Genomic DNA, 24,162 nt, shown 5'->3' on the forward strand with positions numbered 1-24,162 from the left:
AATCTACTGCACTAGCGTCGTACTCATTAGCCGTCAAACTTTAAGGATCGTTGTGCCTCTCTTTGGCCACCCTATTAAGGTGTAGGCTTCTTGAGTTCAGAGATTAGCTTTGTATCTAATTCTCCAATGCTTGGTAAACCAGAGGTACTTAATAAATACTGTTTTATTCATCAAATTTGTAGATTGCTATAACACATTGAATGATAGGGAATGGAATGTTGGGATGAAACAAACAAGATGGAATTCAATAATGAGGAATGTAAAGCCTTATGTGTTGGTTCAAAGAATTAACTTCACAAGTACAAGATGGGGGAGGCATAGCCAGGTGGCAGATGGTCTGAAAAAGATCTGGGGGTTTTAGTGAACTTCAAGCTCAACAGGAGTCAGCAGGGTGGTATGGCTGCCAAAAAAGCTAGGATAACGGTGACTGTATTTAGTAACAAAAATGAGCGGGCACAGACAACACTTGCCTGCTCTTCTGTTCAAGCTGCTTTTGGAGTGTCGGGGTTGAGTTCTAAGTGCTACGTTTTAGGAACAACAATGATAAGCTGGAGCTTGTGCAAAAGAAATCAAGTGGGCCGGTGAAAAGCCCCAAAATTAGAGTTCAAGAAGATTGGCTAGAGATGACAACAAAGAGAAGATCTGGGAAGACAACAGAGCTCTATTCAAGTACTTCAAGAGTGAGCACTTGTTCAAGATGAGACTTGTTCTGCTTGGACTCAGAAGGCAGAACCGGGAACAGGAAGTAGAAAATGGAATCAAATCAATAAAGACTAAATGTAAGGGAAAGGGACTGTTAGAGCTGTCCAAAAATGAAAGAAGCTACTGCTCAAGAGTTCTTCAAGGGACCACTAGATGGCACAGTGGATAGAGCACTGGCCCTGGAATCAGGAGGACTTGAGTTCAAATCCTACCTTATTACTTACTAGCTGTGTGACCCTGGGCAAGTCACTTGACCTCAAGTGCCTCACCGCAAAAAAGAGTTCTTCAAGAAGAGGCTGGAAGAGGGGCAGCTAGAAGGCACAGTGGATACAGCACCAGCCCTAAAGTCAGGAAGAACTGATTTTAAATCCAGCCTCAGGCACTTAATACTAGCTGTGTGATCCTGAACAAGTCACTTAATCCTAATTGTCTCAGAAAAAAAAAAAAAAAGAGGCTGGAAGACCACTAGGTGAGTGAGGGGACTTCTTTTTTGATTACAGGTCAGACTAGAGGGTTTCTGAAAACCTTCCCAACCCTGAGAGTCTGTGATTTGGAGAAGTACATTTGGGCCTATGGATAGGCTAATTATATGTCTACTCTGTGAGGAGGAGCTTCCGTTCGGAAAGGCTTTTTGTCAGCTTGGACGAAGGGTGCTGAGATTTTGGGTCGTGACAAATCCCAAAGACCAGCTACTAAGTCACCGGGGAGTAGCGATGTGCATTAGTGCGAAAATTCCCCCCACAAGGAAATGATAGATTGTTGAAATAAGAAATGTTCTTCTTTTGGTTTCTTTAGATGATGTCAGACAAGAGGAATGTGCTCCTCTTCTCCATCTTTGATGAGAACCACAGCTGGTACTTAGCAGAGAACATGCAGCGTTTCAGCTTAGATGCGGCTGAAGTGCAACCCCAGGATCCTGAGTTCTATGCCTCCAATGTCATGCACAGTAAGTACCACCAAAATGAGCATCCCTCAGGAGCTTTAGGGGGTGGCAGGGAAGGGAAGGGAATATCGTCTCTATGCAAAAGATGTGACTTTGGACGCTAGGCTTGAGAAGAAACCCCAAAGGCCCTCCTTCTCTCCTCTTCTTCTCTTCTTTCTTTCAGGAGCAAAGGAAAAAGTGGCCTTGCTCCTGATCATGGCCAAGCTCTTGATTCCACCTCCTAATCTCCTCTGAAAGATTGCCTTCACGGCCCTTTTTTCCCCCCTACCTACTGACTCCTTCCCTACCATCCTACCAGTCTCTTCTCAACCTTAAAAAGCTCTCAATTGGCCCTACCGTCCCCCAAACTCCTTGAGGGCAGGGATACATAGTATAAATAGGAAATAAGTAAAAGATGGGGGAACTAGAATTAAGAGGGCTTGGGAAAGGCTTCCTGTAAGAAGATGAGATTTTAGTTGGGATTTAAAGGAAGCTGGGGAAGCCGTTGGGCTGCTATGAGGAAGGAGAACATTCCAGGTATGGGACACAGTGAAAATGTATGGAGCCAAGAGATGCGTTGCTGGAGGAGTAAGTATATGTTGAGTAATAAAGTGTAAGAAGATTTGGAAAGTAGGAGGTAACCAGATTATGAATGGTATTGAATGGCACACAGAGCATTTTATATTTGATCATAGAGATGATAAGGAGCCTCTAGAGTTGACTGCGAAGTAAGGAGGACATGGTCAACTCTTTCCTTTTTTTTAAATTATTATATATTTTTTATAATATTATCCCTTGTATTCATTTTTCCAAATTATCCCCCCCTCCACTCCCTCCCCCCGATGACAGGCAATCCCATACATTTTACATGTGTTACAATATAACCTAGATACAATATATGTGTGTAAATACCATTTTCTTGGTCAACTCTCTCCTTTAGAAAAATCATCTTGGTGGCTAAATGAAGAATAGATTGGCATGGGAAAGGCCTAGAGCAAGCAGACCCATCAGCAGACTAGTGTCATAGTCTAATCATGAGGTGATGAAGGCCAACAACAGGATTGTGATAGTGTTAGAGGAGAGAAGGGGGCATAGAGAGTTAGGGGAAGAAATGATCAGTTGAGTTTTAGACACACTGGATTTAAGATTAGACTTCTGATATTTATTGGTTTTGATGTTTGGACTTCTAGGATATGATTATAAAACATTGATGATTTAATGTAGTACAAGAAATGAACTTGTGAGAAGGTAGTTTGATTAATTTAATATTTTCAGAAAACTTGGGTAAAAAAGATAAGACATCTTAATGTCTACTGGACATACAGTTCAAGATGTTTGAAAGATTATAAAAGATGCAATATTGGAGGTCAGCAGAGAGGTTAAGGAAAGAAAAATCGATTTGAGAATTAGCAATAAAGGAGGCAGCTAGATGGCACAGTCCTGATGTCAGGAGGACCTGAGTTCAAATCCAGCCTCAGACACTTACTAGTTGTGTCATTCCTGGGCAAGTTACCTAACTTGATTGCCTCTGGAGGAAAAGGAGGAAGAGGAAGAGGAGGAGGAGGAGGAGGAGGAGGAGGAGGAGGAGGAGGAGGAGGAGGAGGAGGAGGAGGAGGAGAAGAAGAAGAAGAGAATTACCAATAAAGAGATGATAATTAAATCCACAGGAGTTGTTGAGATCACTAAGTAGTAAAGAGAGACAAGAAAAAGTCCAAGACAGAACCTTGGGGACACCTGTAGTTAGTAGGTGTGATCTGAAGGAAGATTCAGTGGAGATTGAGAAGGTAGTAAGAGAACCAGGAGAAAAGTGTTGTGAAAACATAGAGAGAGAAAAGAATGTCAAGGAGAAGAAGGTGATCAACAGTATCAAAGGCTGCAGAGAGATCAACAAAAATGAGAATGGAGGGAAAAAAATGTCAGATTTGGCATTTAAGAGATCACTGACAACTTTGAGTTCAATGATGAGGTCAGACTCTAGATTGAAAGGGGTTAAGAAGCGAGTGACAGGAGGGGAAGTGGAGGCACATAGCGTAGATGGCCTTTTTGAGGAGTTTTGTCACAAGGGGCAGAAGCGATCTGGGATGGCAGTTACCGGGGACGCAAGGGTAAAGTGAAGATTGCTTTGAGTAGACATAGGCATGGTTGTAGTCAGCAGAGAAGGCGCCAGTAGACAAGGAAAGATTGAAGATAAGTGATAGAGTCAAGAAGACAGAGGGAGCCAGTCTATTAGAGGAGATGGAATAGAATGCAATAATTCATGCATGTATAAGAGTTTCCTTTGCAAAGAGAAAGGGCATCCCTTTGTGTAAGATAGATGTGAAGAAAAACATAATTGTAGAAGGCATCCAAGTGATATTGATGACATCTAGAATTGGGGTACCTAAATGAAATTAGGGTTTAATTGAGGTCTAGTCTAGCTCCCATTAAACCATTAATGTTTGTTGATTGATTGGCATCTATTTAGTTTTCTTACCAGCTGTGGTATGAATACCGTGGCCCTGAGAAAACCTTATGGTCTCCTTGCTTTTTCAGGTATCAATGGATACATATTCAACAGCTTACACCTGTCAGCCTGTTTGCATGAGGTGGCCTACTGGCATATACTCAGCGTGGGAGCCCAGACCCATTTCCTGTCTGTCTTCTTCTCTGGCTACACTTTCAAGCACAAGATGGTCTTTGAGGACACGCTCACCCTTTTCCCATTTTCTGGGGACACGGTTTACATGATCATGGATAATCCCGGTCAGTCACTCAGAATAGTGATCACTGGTCGCACCACTCTATCCCTGGGTGTGTCTACATATAGCAAACATTTTGGATCAAATCAGTGAATTTGGAGAAGTAAGAACTAGTGCCCGATGACCACACCCTAATCAAACATTGGGCTTCTCGCTCTGGGGGAGGGGGCAGAGGGAAACAAAGCCTTCTCTCAGAATCTCAGATTGTCACAACTGGAAAGCCCTGACTGATAAATTAGTCCAAAGCTCTCTTTTTGCAAGTGGAGAAACTGAATCTCAGAAAGGTGAAACATGTAGAAACTAGTACAATCTGTAACCTTAGTTTGTACGTGGAGACCAAAGGCACTGAGCTTGTCCTACTTGACTTCAGAGGGCAGGAATGGGAGTGCTGCAGGGATGTGTGTGAGAGAGAAAGAGAGAGAGATGACAGTGACACTGTCCAGATGGGACCAAAAAGATGAAGACAAATGGCAGGCCCCTGGTGAGTCCAGGTCTCATGCCTTGGGGCTTGTCAGCACTCACGCCAAGTCCTAACCTGGCCATTTCAACTTTTTTTTTCAAACTAGGCCAGTGAGCCAATGGAGTGGAGCTATCACTTGATTTTGTTACTTTAAGACCAATTAAGATAGCTAACCGTTGCCCACAGACACCTCATTCTTGTGGGAAGCTAAGCTTGGGTTCTTCAAGTTTCTCTAAATGAAGGGCCAAGCACTGGTGTGTTCTGTTGAGCTGGCAGTTCTTGAATATGAGCTCCAGACCAGACTGGAGAGTTAACATCTGTGGCCCCGTTACCAAAATCCCTTCCTCACCTACTTGCTGTCCCTGGAAGAAATACGAAGGAAAAGACAAATAGACATACTTTCGAGAAACCAAAAAGAACCAACTGTATTCCTAGCTCCCTTTTCTAGAACAGGAGGGACAGCTTCCCCGACGAGGCGCATCACCCTCACCCTCAATCAGCCAGTCCTTTTAGGTTCTCTGTATTCTCCTAGCCAGCCTCTAAGGGATTGGTGCCCCTCTGCTGCTCTTATTTTATATCAGCGTAGACCAAAAGACGCCTTGAGCTCAATAAAGGTAGCACGTTGTTGTAGCAATCTCCAGGAAGGCAAGCTGGAAATCAGGGGTAGTTTAAGGAGCTGGCTTCCCCTATGTGGTTACTGCTTCTTTTTTCCACTTGTCTCTTGGTAGGAACCACATCTGTTTCTTCTCAAAGAACCTCTGGCACCAGTCATGCGCTCTGGGCTCAGCAGTTCCTCCAGAAATCTGGAGTTCCATATAAAGCAATCCAGGTCCCAGTGAAAACCTAGTTAGATTAGCATTTGGGATTTTTATTTCTCTTCTCAAATCTCTGGGATTACAAGGTGGTAAAAGACTGTCCAGTGTGAGTCACTCTCTCCCACTCCTTTGGGAAATGTGCACATCCATCACTGAGTCAAGGACTTCCCAGGGTTGGTGCAAAGATCAAAGGAGAAAAAGGAGGAGCATCAGGTGCCACTTTTCTTTGGGTTCTGAACTGAGACTTTGAGTAGGTTGGAGGTGGGGATGGTGAGGAATATACAGTCTTTACTGAGCCCCAGGGCAATCTATTCCAAGCAAGGCCACTGTCCTTCAAGGAGCAGGGGCTGACTAGGACTACGTGTAACTAAAACCCAGAACTCAATTGTCTTGAGGGCTTTCATCTTCACTTTTGAGGTAGAGAATAGGAAAGTATCAGCTCATATGATCTAAAAATGGCCAACGAGAACCAAACTCGTATTCAGTCCTCTGACAAAGATGGAAACTGGGATAGGGAATGCCCCAGGGGAGGGAACTCTCCTTACCGATGGAGGATGACCCATCTTCTAGCTCTGGAGAGTTGTCTAGAGTGATGAAAGGGTCATGCTGCCTGTAACAACTGTAACTGTTCCAAAGCTAATCCTCCATCCACTAATCCAACAACATCAAACGCCAACAGAAATGGGTGCCACAAAACCATAGTGAAGGATCCCTGGAGCAGGGCTACAATATGACTTGGTTTGAAAACATATTATCTCCATTTAATTACTTAATATTAGCTAGTACATATTATATCACATATAATATGATATAATAATACAAAAATAATAATATTGCCATAATATAATATATTAATTATACATTATATACTATCTTATACAACAGTTCATTAATATATTATCTCCATTTTATTATCTAATATTAGCTAGTTACATATATTGCATATGTAATAATACAAACTATATTATATTATATACAAAATACTACATTAATTATATAGTATATAATCCTATAATACTATGATATTTTATATTCAACATATTTCATTAATATATAATAACAAGATAGTAATATAAAATAACATTCAAAGCATTCTGTTTTGTTCGGTTAAACATTTCCCAACTCTACTTGAATTTAGCTCTGCTGCACTGAGGAGTGTTGGGGGTGAGGCCTAATCTTTACAGACCCTTTGAAATCCCTTAAATACAACAAATATTCTTCAAATACATTGGAATTCCACATCAGGGCCAGTTTAACAAAAGAAAAGAGGAAGGGGAAGGAAGAAAGAAGAGAAAAGGGAAAAAGTGGGGGGAAAGGCAGAAGGGAAAGGGGAGAAACGACGTCAGGCATAGGGTGAGAATACGTGAGGGAGTAGATGCTGAACTCAGGGCCTGGCAGAGCCATTGCTTTTCAGCTACTTTATAGTTGTGTGTCCTTGGCAATTCAGGTCACCTCTCTGGGTCTCAGTTTCTTCACCTGTCAAACAGGGCTAATTCATTCTGGAATAGTTACATCCAAGGTATCATAAAACTCAAGTGAAATAGTCTCTCTAAAATGCTTCACCAATTTTAAAGCTGTTGGCACTGTGCCAACTTTTTCTCTCCTGATTTTAGGCCTGTAAGGGAGAACGCTGGGAGAAGATGTCCTAGTGTGGTCTCAGAAGAGAGGAAAGGCTAGCATAGCATATCAGAGCAGCACTCTGGGCTGGGCTTCCTAATAAGCTGCTGCCATTCTTTCCTTGTCTCCAGGTACCTGGATGCTAGGCTGCCACAACCCTGAGTTTAGGAACAGAGGCATGACAGCCTTGCTGAAAGTTGCCACTTGCACGGTGAACACTGAGGATTCTCAGGAGTACTATGATGAGCTGCCAGATGGCTTCTTGACGAAAGATAGCTTCCTGGAGCCCAGAGCCTTAAGGAGTGTTCAGCATCTGCGCCCATGCCCCAACAAAGTGCCCTCCTCGAGCACCACGGCATCCCAAACTGATCCCGTGGAAGCCCACTCCCATCACCAGGAGGAAAATCGGCCACTCAAGTCACAAAACCTGATGCCGGCTGATACATCCGTGTATTCTAAGCACTGCCTGGCTGACGCAGGTGATCTATCCCAACCAGCTCTGGAAGATAGCACCTATGAGCCCCTTCCTGTGGACTATTTCCCTGAGCCAAGAGAGCCAAGTAACCAGGGCCCAAGCAGGGTACAAAAGCTCAGGAAGCAGAATGATTCCCTTGCTTTAAATCCTGCATTCCGACATCATGGGATTGGGTCATCGATTCCACTTCTGTGGCCTGGCCTCCAGCCCAAAAGCAGTAAGCCCACATGGGGACGTTTGCAGGCACCAATCAGAATAGCCATGAGGAAGGAAGAGTCTGAGCTTCCCAGGGCCCCAGAGAACATAACTCTTTCTCCAGTCCATTTATCTTCTAATCTGATGGCAGCAGTGCTAAGAAAAACTACTGCACAGACCCCTTTTCTTCAATGGAAAGAGGCAGAGCTGACGTCAAGACATCCAGAAACTCTTGGACCAAAGAGCTTTCCCCTAGTTGAGGGAGCTACACCCATACAGCTGAGGGATCCTAACCCTACTGATGCCACTGTTTTAGAAGTGGCTTTGAAGGATGAAAAAGTAGTTTCCCTGGAAAGCAGGGGGTCTTCCCTCATCAGGGATGGAGGATTCCAAGAAACGAGTGCTCAAGTAGCCACAGCGGCTCCTGATGGAAAGGCCTTCAAAGGGAATGTTTCCTTGGTTCGGTCAAATATGGCAACTACTGGCTCTGGAAGCCCTCCTGGCCTCCCTATGGGTGGGTCAATGATTCCGTATGAAAATGAGTCATCAATTGGGAAAGATATTGTGTCAGTAAGAGATACAGAAATGCCTTCTTGGGGTAACGACAGCACTCTCCCAGACAGGAACGTAGCCACTCCCACGCCCCATCATCTGCCAACTGATGTGATGGTGCTGAGAAAAGAGCTCAGGAGCCCCCCAAGAAAGATACGCTCAGTCTTGCCGGTTCTAGATAATATGAAGACCGAATCACCTCACCAGAGAAACTTGTCTCTCTTTAGAAAGGTGGCAACACTGGATTTGGTGAATGGTGAAAGGACAAATGAGAGAAAGGAGGCCCAGCCCCCTGAGACAGAGACTGCCCTGGAGCATCCTGTGACCATGGGTTTAGCACTTGAGCTTTGGAACAGGAAGAATCCCTTCTCAGAAAAGAGCACAATGGCCCCAGCAGAGAAGATGTTTACAAATGATCTAGACTTCAGAGGAGTAAGAGTGAAGGGCAACAGCCAGAATGTGTGGCCCACTGTACTCACTGAACAGGACACTTACACCCCAAGTCAAAAACCACACTTTCAAGAAGTGATGGAAAGGAAGGAAACACCTGCCTTTGACAATACAGACTCGCCTCCATCCTACTTGGTGGCCAACAGAAAGAAGCTTCTTAAGGCCCTTTTCTTGTCAAGCATCAAGGAGGATGGTGCATTGGAAGGAGGGGATGAGAATACACTTGAGCTGGTCTTACCAAAGTCCCGACTATCAACCAGTATGCTAAGTGGTCCAACAAGTAATTCGGGGCTTCAGGAGACTCATTTATTTGCCAGGGAAGGAATGAGACTTCAAAAGAATGTGAAGGAAATGAACTCAGAGAGTCCTACTTTAGACAATCACAGTGACCAAAGAGTGGATAAAGACCCAAGTTCAAGTCAGAAGAGCCCTTCCCAGATGGACGAGTCAGAAACAGGGAATGAACTCGAAGACAATGCCACAACAATCCAACGGTCAAAAAAAGAGCAATTTCTACTCCAAGATGACACGCCAGACCCTGGAGAGACACAGAAAGCTGCCACTTCCCTTCCTCCCTGGACCTATTGGCCTGTAAGCAGCCATGGGCCCTGGAGGCCAGATGACTCCACGTTGCCTTCTCAAAAGGCTCAGAGATTTCCGTCCCCAAGCCCCACCCAGTTGCTTCTGTCCTTTTCTTACATCGACTCTTCTCGACTCCAGTCAACACATGACATTAACAACCTCAAGGGAAAAAGTCATGTAGCTCAGGAAGGCAGTTGGGCTATGAACACAATCAAAGAAAGCGACATCACCTCAGACACCCTCAACTTGGAACTTTCAAAAGGCCAGGAGGTGGGTGGTGCCCAGGGAGAGATGGCCTCTCTCCAAAGACATCCAGGGAAGCCTGTGCATCCAGAAGTCCCACCTGACTTAGATGCCAAATCAGAGATGCCGATGGCTCCACGTTCAAATAGCACCGACCACCTGCATCATCTAGCAGAAGCCCAGGCAGCCACTGAATCTAGTAAAGGGAAGTGGTCAGAGAAAGTGGCCTTGGTAAAGGTAGGAGCCAAAGACTTAAGAGGGCCTCTTCCAAAGGAAATGTACCCATTTTTCTGGGCTAACCATACTGCCAACCAGATGTTAACAAGAGAAGAATGGAAATCTCAAGGTCATCAGCCAGATCAAGCTTTTCTCAAGACAGATACTATTTCCCACTTAAGCCTATTGAAGAGAGGAAAGAAACTAATAGAAGGAACAAGTCAGAAACAAGCTGAGCCCCCTTTCACCTTGGGCATCAATTCTTCTGAGAGCCCTGAACAACCATTTGCTTTGAATTTTCTTCCGAGGGAAAAACCTCCGACTTCTGCCCAGTCAGAGACAGAAAAAGACAGCTATGATGACAGCAGCCTGGAAATGGAGGTGGAAGATTTTGATATCTATGAAGATAGTGAGAGTCAGGGGCCTCGCAGCTTCCAGAAACGAACTCGCCACTACTTCATTGCCGCCCAGGAAAAAATCTGGGATTATGGGCTCAACAAATCTCCCCATTTTCTAGGAGGCTGGTAAGGTTCCCAAATGTTATTTGTCCCTCCCCTATTGGGTTTTCCCCTTGTTTTGCTACTGGGTCTTTTGACCAGGCTGATTGGTGGTTGAAGACTCTTCTGACTCAAAAGTATGAATTTGGATGTTCTGGTGCTCACCAGGGAAATAACTACAGAGCTCTAAGTTGGGGAGGTAAGACAAGTGAGGGTGGATTTAAGTGTGACAACTGAAAAGCTTCTGCATAAACAAAATCAATGCACCTAGGAAAAGAAGGGAAGTGGTCAAATGGGAAAAAAAATCTTTGTATTAAATTTTTCCAAAAAGAGTTTTGTATGCAAGATACACAGTTAATATATATACACATATATACTTATTATATATAACCTAGGATGTGTATATCTACCACATGCACACACAAAACCAAAATCCATTCTTTTAATTAATTAATTTATTTTAGGCTATATGTACACATTCATTTTTTAATATATTTCTATATGAGTCAGGTTGGGAGAAAAAAATCAGGACAAAAGAGAAAAATCATGAGAAAGAAAAAAAAAGAAAAAAAGATGAAAATAGTATGTGCTGATCCACATTGAGTCTCCGTAGGTGTGTGTGTGTCTGTCTGTCTGTCTCTCTCTCTCTCTCTCTCTCTCTCATTTTCTCTCTTACTCTCTCATTTTCTCTCTTTCTCTCTCTTTCTCTCTCTCTCTCTCTCAGTCTCTCTCTCTTTTACTCTCTCTCTCTCTCTCATTTTCTCTCTTACTCTCTCATTTTCTCTCTTACTCTCTCTCTCTTTCTCTCTCTCTCTGTCTCTCTCTCTCAGTCTCTCTCTCTTTTACTCTCTCTCTCTCTCTCTCTCTCTCTCATTTTCTCTCTTACTCTCTCATTTTCTCTCTTACTCTCTCTCTCTTTCTCTCTCTCTCTCTGTCTCTCTCTCTCTCAGTCTCTCTCTCTTTTACTCTCTCTCTCTCTCTCTCTCTCTCATTTTCTCTCTTACTCTCTCATTTTCTCTCTTACTCTCTCTCTCTTTCTCTCTCTCTCTCTGTCTCTCTCTCTCTCAGTCTCTCTCTCTTTTACTCTCTCTCTCTCTCTCTCTCTCTCTCTCTCTCTCTCTCTCTCTCTCTCTCTCTCTCTCTCTCTCATTTTCTCTCTTACTCTCTCCCCCCCTCTCTCTCTGTCTCTCTCTTACTCTCTGTCTCTCTCTCTCACTCTCTCTCTCTTTTACTCTTTCTCTTTCTCTCTCTCTCTTACCCTCTCTCAAATGTGGATGGTATTTTTCATCCAAAGTTTATTGGGATTGCCTTGAATCACTGAATTGCTGAAAAGAACCAAGTCTGTCATAGTTGATCATCACACAATCTTATTGTTATTGTGTACAATATTTTCCTGATTCTACTTGTTTCACTCAACATCAGTTCATATAAATCTTTCCAGACTTTTCTAAAATCAGTGTGTTCATCATTCCTTCTTCTTCTTCTTCTTTTTTTTCCTGAGGCAATTAGGGTTAAATGACTTGCCCAGAGTCATACAGTCAGGAAAGTGTTAAATGTCTGAGACCAGATTCAAGCTTAGGTCCTTCTGACTTCAAGGCTGGTGCTCTATCCACTGTGCCACCTAGCTGCCCCAGTGTTCATCATTTCTTACAGAACAATAATATTCCATTACTTTCAAATACTATGACTTATTCAGCCATTCCCCAACTGATGGGCATCTATTCATTTTCCAATTCTTTGCCACCACAAAAAAGAACTGCTACAAACATTCAAAAGCCATTTTTGAATACAGAAGTGGTCAAAGAATATGAACAAACAATTCTCAAAGGAAGAATTGATAACTATTAAGAACCATATGAAAGAATGCCCCAAATCATTAACAAGAGAAATAGAAATCAATGAGGTTTTACATTATCCCTAGCAAATTGGCAAAGATACAAAAGTCCATGCTGGAGCAGTTGTGGGTTGATACACACACTAATGCTCTAAGGATTGCCATTCTGCAAAGCAATTTGGAATTTTGCAAATAAAGTGACTAAAATGTCCATACCCTCAGAGATTCCACAATTAGAAACTTATTCATTGATTAAAAAAAAGAAAGAAAGAAAGGCTCTTTATACAGCAACTTTTTGTGTTGCAAAGAACTGGAAACAAAATAAAAATCCATTGACTAAGGAAGACTAAATTAACCGTGGGGCTGGAAGGTTACTGGGCTATAAGAAATGACAAATATGCTGAACATAGAGAAGCATGAACTGATGCCAAGTGAAGGCAGCAGAGCCAGGAAAACAATCTGGACAATGACAACAAGAATGGAAATGGAAAGAGCAACCAAGAGTGAATGCTGGGAAATTCAAGGAATGAGCCGGGTCCAAAGGAGAGAAGGCCCTTGTTTCTGTTCCTCTGCAGAGATGGGGAGTCACCAGTATGGAATATTGTCAGATTTTTTCTGTGTATTAATTAGTTTTGCTGATTTTTTTCATCCTCTTTTTCTTTCTTTTTGTTTTTAAAAAGATGTGTTGTAAAGGATGGCTCTGTGCGCTTGAGGAGGGATGAGGAAGGGGGCAATATGAAAACAAATCAGAATGGCCCCATTGTCTAATTTTCGAGTTTTGCTGGCATAAGTCTATATTCTTTGGACCAACTCAATCACTTTTTGACTTGAACACTTTGGAACTAAACCAAACAGATAAGGCTTAGCCTTAAAAATCCTTGTACGTATCCTTCAATTTCCATCTGCCTTGTGGATGAATAGAAAAAACGTCCACAAAGGCTGGAGTTGGAGCTCAGATTCCCTGGGGGATTCATCGAAAACAGCACCTTCCTGCAGGGAAGAAATTGGCCTTTCTCAAGTGGCATTGAGACTAAGATACAAATTAGACATCCTGTGGCAAAACACCCGATTGGTAGAATGGTCATTAATGTCCACAGAGCAGGTGGAAGTAGAGGAAAGCAGAAGTTTGCTCAGTCTGGGACATCTTAGCCAGTGAATTGAAGAACAGAAAGAACTGGAGCAGATTGCCAGTGTGTGGAGTGCTGCACCTGGCCAGAAAGAAAGGAGACCAGAATATTACAAGACAAAGAAAAATGAAGCAATATGTGATAAAGTAGCAAAATCTTTGGATTCTCAAAACAGTAAGGAATCACAGCAGGATATTCCTCAATGGTACAAGAGAAATAAGAATCTTCAAAGCAGAATGTGTGGCCTTTGCAGGAGAAATAATGAACAGAATTGAAAAACTTGAATTTGCTTTAGTAAATCTCTCTCAAGAAACAAAAAAGAAAAAGCTTTAATTTTATGAAGAACACAAACTAAAGAAGAAATAAAGTTGTATACAGACCATGAATTAAAAAAAAAGTTTAGAATAGACAGAAAAGAGAATTAATGAAGATAAAAGTAAAGAAATTATTTTAAGAAAAAAGACACTGAATATTTAAAAAACTAATAGGGCAGCTAGGTGGCGCAGTGGGTAGAGTACCAGCCTTGAATTCAGGAGGACTCGAGTTCAAATCTGGTCTCAGGCACTTAGCACTTCCTAGCTGTGTGACCCTGGGCAAGTCACTTAACCCCAGCCTTGGGGGGGGGGGAAGAATAAAAAACTAATAAAATAAATTAAAGGAGAGAACAGGAAGGAAAGATCTTAATCAACCAATGGAGAAAGACAAAATGGAGAATTAAATTAGGTGAAAGGAAAAATGAAAAAGGAATTAATAAGTAAATTCCAAAAACTAGGGAAAAGGATGACAAACTGCATAGAAAAAAATGGGAGAATATTTTAAATTTATTAATCTATTTTTATAACATTCTTTTTTAAAATTTTGAGTTCTAGATTTTCTCTCTCCCCACCCTTTGAGAAGGCAAGCAATATGATATCCTTTATACCTGTAAAGTCAATCAAGACATTTCTGTATTAAGCTGTGTTTGGGGATGGAAAGAGGAAGGCAAAAAAAAGAATGAAAATGAAAAACAGTATTCTTCAATCTGCACTCAATTCTCTTTCCAGAGATAAATGGCATTTTTCATTATGAATCCTTTGAAATTACCTTGGATCAATCTTTCTTGAACAGCAAGATAATTATATAAATATGTATACATATATTGTATTTAACATATACTTTAACATATTTAACATGTATTGGACTAACTGCAATTTAGGGGAGGGGTGGGGGAAAGGAGGAGAAAAGTTGGAACAGAAGGTTTTGCAAAATTTACCCATGCCTATGTTTTGTAAATAAAAAGCTATAATAAAAAAAAGAGAAAAAAAGAAATTACCTTGGATCAGAATGGCTAAGTCCTTTCATAATTGACCATCATTACAGTATTGCTTTTTCTGTGTATAATGTTCTGTTAGTTCTGCTCACTTTACTTTTTGCACAGTTTGTGTGTATCTTTCTAGGTTTTTCTGAAATCATCCTGCTCACCGTTTCTTAGAGCACAATAGTATTTCATCACAATCATCTACCAGAACTTGTTCATCCTATAATTGATGGGCATCCCTAAATTTCCAATTCTTTGCTGCTATAAATATTCTTGTACATATGGATCCTTTTCCTTTTCCTTGAGCCTCTTTGGGATACAGACCTGGTGGTGGTATTGCTGCGTCAGAGTATGGCCTTTGGGCATATTTCTAAATTGTCCCCCAGAATGGCTGGGCCAGCTCAAAACTCCACCAACAATGTTTTATTGCCCCTATAAGTTACACATCCCCTTCAGCATTTGTCATTTTCCTTTTCTGTCACAGTCCATCTGCTAAGTCTGACGTGGTACCTCAGAACTGTTTTAACTTGCATATTTCTAATCAGTACTGATTTAGGGCATTTTTTTCATCTGACTGTTTATACCTTTGACATCTTCTGAAAACTGCCTGTTCATATCCCCATTTATCAGTTGGAGATGGAGAGAGAAATTTAAGGGTAAAGGGAAGAGAACCTATTAAAATAGGATTTCCTTAAAATAAATTAAGCAAAAAAACCCAATAATATCTTTTAAAAATTATAGCTTTTTATTGACAGAATATATATGCATGGATAATTTTTACATAAACAATAATATCTTTCAAGCGCATGAGTTTTTTTTTAATCCCTGTTCAGAAAAAAAAAAGCCATATTAGAAACAAGGATAAACCTAACTCATAATTTTAAAACAAATGTTAGAAATTGAATAAGAAAACAAAACTCTAAAATCTGTTATCAGCATTGTTTAGGTTTTTTTCTTCCTTTTTTTTTCCTTTATCAAATTGTCATATATGGAATGGGTCTAGTGAAGGGATGGGGGTAACTAGAAGAAATTAAGCAAGGTAACTGCAAATTATATCACTAAAAAATTTAAGAGTATTAAAAAAAGAGAGAGAAATGTCCATAAGAATGACTACCTGAGTAGTAGACATTATTGTTTCTAAGAGTGATACTCCCCTGAGACCTGTTTTTGAATTTTGACTGGTCTTGATCAGGTACAATACAACAATATCGGGGGGTGGGGATGAACTTGGATGGATCACTGAAAAAGTGAGCAGAACCAGGAGAACATCATACACGGTAACAACAAAATTATGTGATGATCAACTGTGAGGGCCTTGGCATAGAAACTACCATCTGCATCTAGGGAGAGAACCATGAAGACTGAATGTGGATGGAAGCGTAGTATTTGCACCCTTTTCTTAGCTTTTTCTTTCTTGTGGTTTGTTTCCCCTTGGGCCTGATTTTTCTTGTACATGACAAATATGGAAATGTGTTTAAAAGAATTGTACATATTTAACCTCTTCTCAGATTGATGCTGTCTTGAGGAGGGGGGAGGCAAGGGAGGGAGGAAAAACATTTAGAACACAAAGTCTTACAAAAATGAATATTGAAAAGTAAAAGTGGACTAGGAGTAAATAAAATCAATGAACTTACTGGGAAAAAAGGTCACTGACAGTTGCCTGGTTCCTTTCTTTCTATGTTCTGTTAGGGTACAGAATGACAGCGCCTGGAATTATAAGAAAGTGGTCTTCCAAGAGTTCGCTGATCATTCTTTTACGGAGCCTTTAGATCGTGGGGAGCTGACTGAACACCTAGGACTCCTGGGGCCATATATCAGAGCAGAAGTTGAAGACTATATTGTGGTGAGTTGAGAAAATACGCATCAGAGGCAAAATCTAACTGATGATGATGACAATGACTGATCCCCTACGGACTACTTTCCCAACTCGGATTCAATTGCTAAGTCCCTCTTCCCCTCCAGTGAGCTCAGTGTATCTTGGCATGGAGTGAGCGAAGATGCGAGCGTGGCTGAAGCTGCATATCTGAATCAGCTTTTGCGCTCTCCAAAGTTCTATTTTGGCAAGAAGGCCAGGATGTCCTCAGGTAGAGATACTTGTAACAGCATCAAACATAACAGATGCCTCCTTTGGTTTACTGGTACTGCCTAGCAAAGACGCCAGAAGGCATTGGGCTCCAAGCCACTTGGAATTGCCTGGGTTTTTCCATTTTCATTTAGGATTTTGTAGTAACAGTTAATGTATCTACTTCATCTGAAGTTGATATGAACACATAGATCTCTTACAAACTGATTAGAAAATAGAATAGAGTTTGACTTCTATACCTTCCTGGAAAAGTCATTGAATTCTAGATGAAGAACTTGTTCCTTAAAGGTTTTAAGAACCAAAAGGTTTTCTTTTTTTCAAAAATCATCTATTTTCAGCTTGATTGACAACCATTGGCCATTGGACTAACCCAACTTCCTTGGGAACACAAAGCTTAAGTGATGCTTAAAATCTATATGACTGGCAAGAGTGGGGTTCTGTGTGGAGACCCAGGACCTGAGCCCAAATCCTGTGTCTGCTACTTACTCCCTATGTGTCCTTGGCACCTTAATTCAACTCCTGCTTTGTATAATAGGGATCTTGTATTCTAAGACCTCCAAGGGCTGTTCCAGAATTAGATCTAGGATCTGGTGATTACATAGGAAAGAAGAAAGGGAATGAATATTTATTAAATGTCTATTGTTTTTCAGCCACTGTCCAAAGTGCTTTACAAATATTCTCTCATAACTATTGTCTGCTGATGCTCCTTTTCTTTCTTCAAGAATTCAGTGCCTGGCTCACAATCTCCTCTCAAACTCCTGCCCTCATCCTAGTATTTTTCAACACCCATATTGGTACTCTCTTAACATAAGCTTTGAGTTCCTTCTCTCAAAAGACACAGGAGATGAGCAAATTTAGAGAATCTGCCTAAATGTTCACATGGTTTATTTGTGCCAGATCATTACAAAATCATAGTGGTCTGATCAGCCACAGTTGAACAAACTGTAATTTGACCCTAACATAGTGATGTCATTTTGGTCCTTTTAGAAAATGTAGGTCAACAACCAACCCATCTTTTTTTTTTTTTATTAAAACTGTTTATTTTCAAAAAATATGCATGCATTATGTTTTAACATTGATAGTTGCATAGCCTTGTGTTCCAAATTTTCCCCTCCTCCCCCCACCCTCTCTCCTAGATAGTAAGCAATCCAATATATGCTATACAATATTCAATATATGTAAACATATTTATACAATTATCTTTTTTATAATATTATCCCTTGTATTCATTTTTCCAAATTATCCCCCCCTCCCTCCACTGTCTCCCCTAGATGACAGGTAATCCCATACATTTTACATGTGTTACAATATAACCTAGATACAATATATGTGTATAAATACCATTTTCTTGTTGCACATTAAGTATTAGATTCCGAAGGTGTAAGTAACCTGGGTAGATAGACAGTAGTGCTAACAATTTACATTCACTTCCCAGTGTTCCTTCTCTGGGTGTAGTTATTTCTGTCCATCATTGATCCACTGGAAGTGAGTTGGATCTTCTTTATGTTGAAGATATCCACTTCCATCAGAATACATCCTCATACAGCATTGGAGTGTACAGTGATCTTCTGGTTCTGTTCATTTCAGCATCAATTGATAAGTCTCTCCAAGCCTCTCTGTATTCCTCCTGCTGGTCATTTCTTACAGAGCAATAATATTCCATAACCTTCATATACCACAATTTACCCAACCATTCTCCCATTGATGGACAACCATTCATCTTCCAGTTTCTAGCTACAACAAAAAGAGCTGCCACAAACATTTTGGCACATACAGGTCCCTTTCCGCTCTTTAGTATTTCTTTGGGATATAATCCCAACAGCAGCAATGCTGGGTCAAAGGGTATGCACAGTTTGACAACTTTTTGGGCATAGTTCCAAATTGCTCTCCAGAATGGCTGGATTCTTTCACAGCTCCACCAGCAATGTATTAGTGTCCCAATTTCCCCACATCCCCTCCAACATTCATCATTATTTGTTCCTGTCATCTTAGCCAATCTGACAGGTGTGTAGTGGTATCTCAGAGTGGTCTTAATTTGCATTTCTCTGATCAGTAGTGATTTGGAACACTCTTTCATGTGAGTGGATATAGTTTCAATTTCATCATCTGAGAATTGTCTGTTCATATCCCTTGACTATTTATCAATTGGAGAATGGTTCGGTTTCTTATAAATTAGGGTCAGTTCTCTATATATTTTGGAAATGAGACCTTTGTTAGAACCTTTACTTTTAAAAATATTTTCCCAATTTGTTACTTCCCTTCTAATGTTGTTTTCATTAGTATTGTTTGTACAGAAACTTTTTAGTTTGATGTAATCAAAATCTTTTATTTTGTGATCAATAATGATCTCTAATTCTCCTCTGGTCATAAATTCCTTCCTCCTCCACAGGTCTGAGAGGTAGACTATTCTCTGTTCCTCTAATCTATTTATTATCTCATTCTTTATGCCTAAATCATGGACCCATTTTGATCTGATCTTGGTATATGGTGTTAAGTGTGGATCCATATCTAATTTCTGCCATACTAATTTCCAGTTTTCCCAACAGTTTTTTCCAAATAATGAATTTTTGTCCCTAATGTTGGTATCTTTGGGTTTGTCAAAGATTAGATTGCTATAGATGTATCCTTTTTTGTCCTTTGTATCTAATCTGTTCCACTGATCTACTGGTCTGTTTCTTAGCCAATACCAAATGGTTTTGGTGACTGCTGCTATATAATATAGTTTTAGATCAGGTACACTTAGACCACCTTCCTCTGCCTTTTTTTTCATTAGTTCCCTTGAAATTCTCGACCTTTTATTCTTCCATATGAATTTTGTTGTTATTTTTTCTAGGTCATTAAAATAGTTTCTTGGGAGTCTGAGCTTGGTATAGCACTAAATAAATAGATTAGTTTGGGGAGTATTGTCATCTTTATTATATTCGCTCGGCCTATCCAAGAGCACTGAATGTCTTTCCAATTATTTAAATCTGACTTTATTTTTGTGGCAAGTGTTTCGTAATTTTGCTCATATAAATCCTGACTATTCTTTGGTAGATGGATTCCCAGATACTGTATACTCTCAACATTTGTTTGGAATGGAATTTCTCTTTGTATCTCTTGCTGTTGCATTTTGTTGGTAATGTATAAAAATGCTGAGGATTTATGTGGATTTATTCTGTATCCTGCCACTTTGCTGAAATTTTGAATTATTTCTAGTAGCTTTTTAGCAGAGTCTTTGGGGTTCTCTAAGTATACCATCATGTCATCTGCAAAAAGTGATAGTTTAATTTCCTCATTTCCTACTCTAATTCCTTGAATCTCTTTCTTGGCTCTTATTGCCGAGGCTAGCGTTTCTAGTACTATATTGAATAGTAATGATGATAGTGGGCAACCCTTGTTTCACTCCTGATCTTACTGGGAATGGTTGCAGTTTATTTCTATTGCATATTATGCTTACTGATGTTCTTAAATATATGCTCCTGATTGTTCTAAGGAATAGTCCATTTATTCCTATACTCTCAAGAGTTTTTAGTAGGAATGGATGTTGATTTTGTCAAATGCTTTTTCTGCATCTATTGAGATGATCATATGGTTTTTATTAATTTGATTATTAATATGGTCAATTATACTAATAGTTTTCCTAATATTAAACCAGCCCTGCATTCCTGGTATAAATCCTACTTGATCATGGTGTATTATCCTGGGGATGACTTTCTGAAGTCTTTTTGCTAATATCTTATTTAAGATTTTAGCATCAATATTCATTAAGGAGATTGGTCTATAATTTTCTTTCTTAGTTTTCGATCGACCTGGTTTAGGTAACAGTACCATGTCTGTGTCATAAAAGGAGTTTGGTAGGACTCCTTCATCCCCTACTTTTTCAAATAGTTTATATAACATTGGGGCTAATTGTTTTAAATGTTTGGTAGAATTCACATGTAAATCCATCTGGTCCTGGGGATTTTTTCCTGGGGAGTTGATTAATAGCTTGTTCTATTTCTTTTTCTGAAATGGGACTATTTAAGCAATTTATCTCCTCCTCTGTTAATCTAGGAAGCCTATATTTTTGGAGGAAGTCATCCATTTCACTTAAGTTATGAAATTTATTGGCATAAAGTTGGGCAAAGTAACTCATTATTTCTCTAATTTCCTCTTCATTGGTGGAAAGATCCCCCTTTTCATTTGTAAGACTAACAATTTGATTTTCCTCTTTCCTTTTTCTGATCAGATTTACCAAAGGTTTATCTATTTTATTGGCTTTTTCATAAAACCAACTCTTGGTTTTATTTATTAATTCAATAGTTTTTTTACTTTCAATATTATTGATTTCTCCTTTTAATTTTTGTATTTCAAGTTTAATTTTTGGTTGGGGGTTTTTAATTTGGTCTTTTTCTAGCTTTTTAAGTTGCAAGTCCAATTCATTAATCTTCTCTTTCTCTATTTTCTTCAAATAAGCCTCTAAAGATATAAAATTTCCCCTTATTACCGCTTTAGCTGCATCCCACAGATTTTGGTATGATGTCTCATCATTGTCATTATCTTGGGTGAAATTATTAATTGTTTCTATAATTTGCTGCTTCACCCAGTCATTCTTTAAGATGAGATTATTCAGTTTCCAATTACTTTTTGGTCTATTTACCCCTAACTTTTTACTGAATGTAGCTTTTATTGCATTGTGATCCGAGAAGAAGGCATTTATTATTTCTGCCTTCCTGCATTTAATTTTGAGATCTTTATGTCCTAATATATGGTCAATTTTTGTATAGGATCCATGAACTGCTGAGAAGAAAGTATATTCCTTTCTATTGCCATTCAGTTTTCTCCAAAGGTCTATCATACCTAATTTTTCTAATGTTCTATTTACTTTTTTAATTTCTTTCTTGTTTGTTTTGTGGTTTGATTTGTCTAAATCTGAGAGTGCAAGGTTGAGATCTCCCACTATTATAGTTTTACTGTCTATTTCTTCTTGCAATTCTCTTAACTTTTCCTTTAGAAAGTTAGATGCTATACCACTTGGTGCATATATGTTTAGTATTGATATGGCTTCATTATTTATGCTACCTTTCAGCAGGATATAGTTTCCTTCCTTATCTCTTTTAACTAGATCAACTTCTGCTTTTGCTTGATCTGAGATAAGGATAGCTACCCCTGCTTTTTTGGCTTTTCCTGAAGCATAATAGGCTCTGTTCCAACCTTTTACCTTTACTCTATATGTATCTCCCTGCTTTAAGTGTGTTTCCTGTAAACAACATATTGTAGGGTTCTGGTTTTTGATCCAGTCTGCTATCCGTCTCCGTTTGATGGGAACGAACAACCAACCCATCTTGCTAATTTTCCATGAGCTTCTCCTTCACCTCACTTTAGCTATAAACAAACACTGACCTATCCCTGATCGTTATCACCCACAAATGTATCACTTTCATGTTCAGGAATTCTGAAATTTCTTTATCTGATCAAAATCTGTTGTCATTCCCTTTCTGTAAACCCCAAACGTTGTTCTTTTTGCACGCCATGATCTCTGATCCCTCCGCCCCTCGTTTGTACTCACTTTTGTACTCACTTTTGTACTCACTTTTGTACTCACTATAACTCACCTTTTTTCTCCATCTTGTCCCCTAGTGAACCAATTCAATGCTACACTGTCCTTTTCTCTTGAGTCTCTTGTCCCTTTTTCCTATCACCAACCTCATTCTGCCAAGCCTCAGTCTTGGATCACTCCTACCATTCCCTGCCTTTCCTCTTATTGGTGTGCTATTGAACACTCAAGTGTTCTGACTGGATCCACTACAAATTTATGTTACATAATCTCAAATGAACCCTCACTGTTGCTCAGCAATCCTACTGTCCCTCCCTCAACAACTCAGTCTCCTATTTTTCACAGATACCCTTCTTCTTTCAACCTTTTTCATCCCTTAAACCTTTCATGGTTTCCCTCCCTCAACTTCTCAGTTGAGAATCTTGCCTTAGATTTTACTGAAAAAAAATTGAGACTATTCACAGAGAGCTCTTTTTTTCCCTTCTTATCTCATCATCTAGATGTCTTCTGCCATTATCTCCTTAGCCCTTGGCTTACATGAAATCAGTCTTCTTACTAAGCTCCCCCCCCCACCTGCACAATCTATCCCATTTCATGCTCTCTCCTCCAACTTCCCTCTGACCTTCTTTCATCTCCACTCTTTCACTATCTTCAGTCTCTCCCTGTTTACTGGTTCATTCTCTGCTGCCTATAAACACGCCCATATTTCCCCGTCCTCAATAAACCCTCACTTGGTCTTTCTACCCTTCCTATTATTTGATATCGCTCCTGCCTTTTGTGCGTAAACTCTTTGAAAAAGCCATCTACAATACGTGTCTTTGCTTTCTTTCCTCTCACTCTCTTCTTAACCCCTTACAATCCATCTTCTGACTTTATCATTCCACTAAAACTCCTCTCTCCAAAATTATGAATAATCTTAATCACCAAATGTGATGGCCTTTGCTTAACCCTCACTTTTTTCAACATCTCTGCATCACCCTCTTGTGCTTGATTCTCTCTCCTCTCTAGGTTTCCAAGACTCCACTTTCTCCTGGTTCTTCCCCTACTCCTCTGACTATTTCTTATCTGGATCTGTGGATGGCTCCTTCTCCAAGTCACACCCATTAACTGAAGCTATCTTCCAGGGCTCTGTCTTGGAATCTCATTGATCTCATCAGCTCCCATGGATTTAATGATCATTTCTCTGCTGCTGATTCTCAAGTCTCCTCTGATCTTGTATACATCTTAAAACTCAATATATCCAGGGCAGCTAGGTGGCACAGTGTATAGAGTGTCAGCTTTGGAATCAGGAGGACCTGAGTTCAAATCTGGCTTCAGACACTTAACACTTCCTGAATGTGTGACCCTGAGCAAATCGCTTAACCCCAATTGCCTTGCAAAAAACAAAAACAAAAACAAACCTCAATATGTCCAAAACAGAATTTTTTTCTATCCATATTTCAAATGTTTTACTTTTGAGATCAGCACCATCTTCCTAGTCCCCCAGGCTCACAACCAAAGAATTGTTCTGGACTTCTCATTATCTCACTTCCCCCATATCCAACTTGTTGCCAAGGCCTGTTGATGACACCTTTGCAGCATCTTTCAAATACACCCTCTGCTTTCCCCTGACACTTCCACTCCCCCAATGCAGGCTCTCATCACCTCACATCTGAACTATTGAAGTAGCTGCTAGTGGTTCTGCCTGCTTCAAATCTTTCCCCACTCTAGTGCATCCTCCATTCAGCAACCAAAGGGATTTTCCTAAAGCACAGGTCCCACCATGTTGCCCCACATACTCACACTCTATAAAGCCTTGGTTTACCACCACTTCCAGTATCAAATACAAAATGCTTCGAT

The 24,162-nt window shown here is 40.2% G+C and overlaps 1 protein-coding gene across 1 annotated transcript in view; it reads left to right on the top strand.

Moving 5' to 3' along the window:
• The window catches only part of F8 (coagulation factor VIII), a 110,562-nt gene that overhangs the window by 57,874 nt on the left and 28,526 nt on the right, over positions 1 to 24,162 (top strand). The window contains exons 12-15 of the mRNA XM_074278450.1: positions 1,498 to 1,648; positions 4,157 to 4,366; positions 7,386 to 10,491; positions 16,412 to 16,565. Coding sequence (XP_074134551.1) covers positions 1,498 to 1,648; positions 4,157 to 4,366; positions 7,386 to 10,491; positions 16,412 to 16,565 — 3,621 coding nt within the window. The remainder of the gene's footprint in view (positions 1 to 1,497; positions 1,649 to 4,156; positions 4,367 to 7,385; positions 10,492 to 16,411; positions 16,566 to 24,162) is intronic.

The sequence above is a fragment of the Sminthopsis crassicaudata genome, chromosome X (assembly GCF_048593235.1).
Source record: "Sminthopsis crassicaudata isolate SCR6 chromosome X, ASM4859323v1, whole genome shotgun sequence".
Classification (NCBI taxonomy): Eukaryota; Metazoa; Chordata; class Mammalia; order Dasyuromorphia; family Dasyuridae; genus Sminthopsis; species Sminthopsis crassicaudata.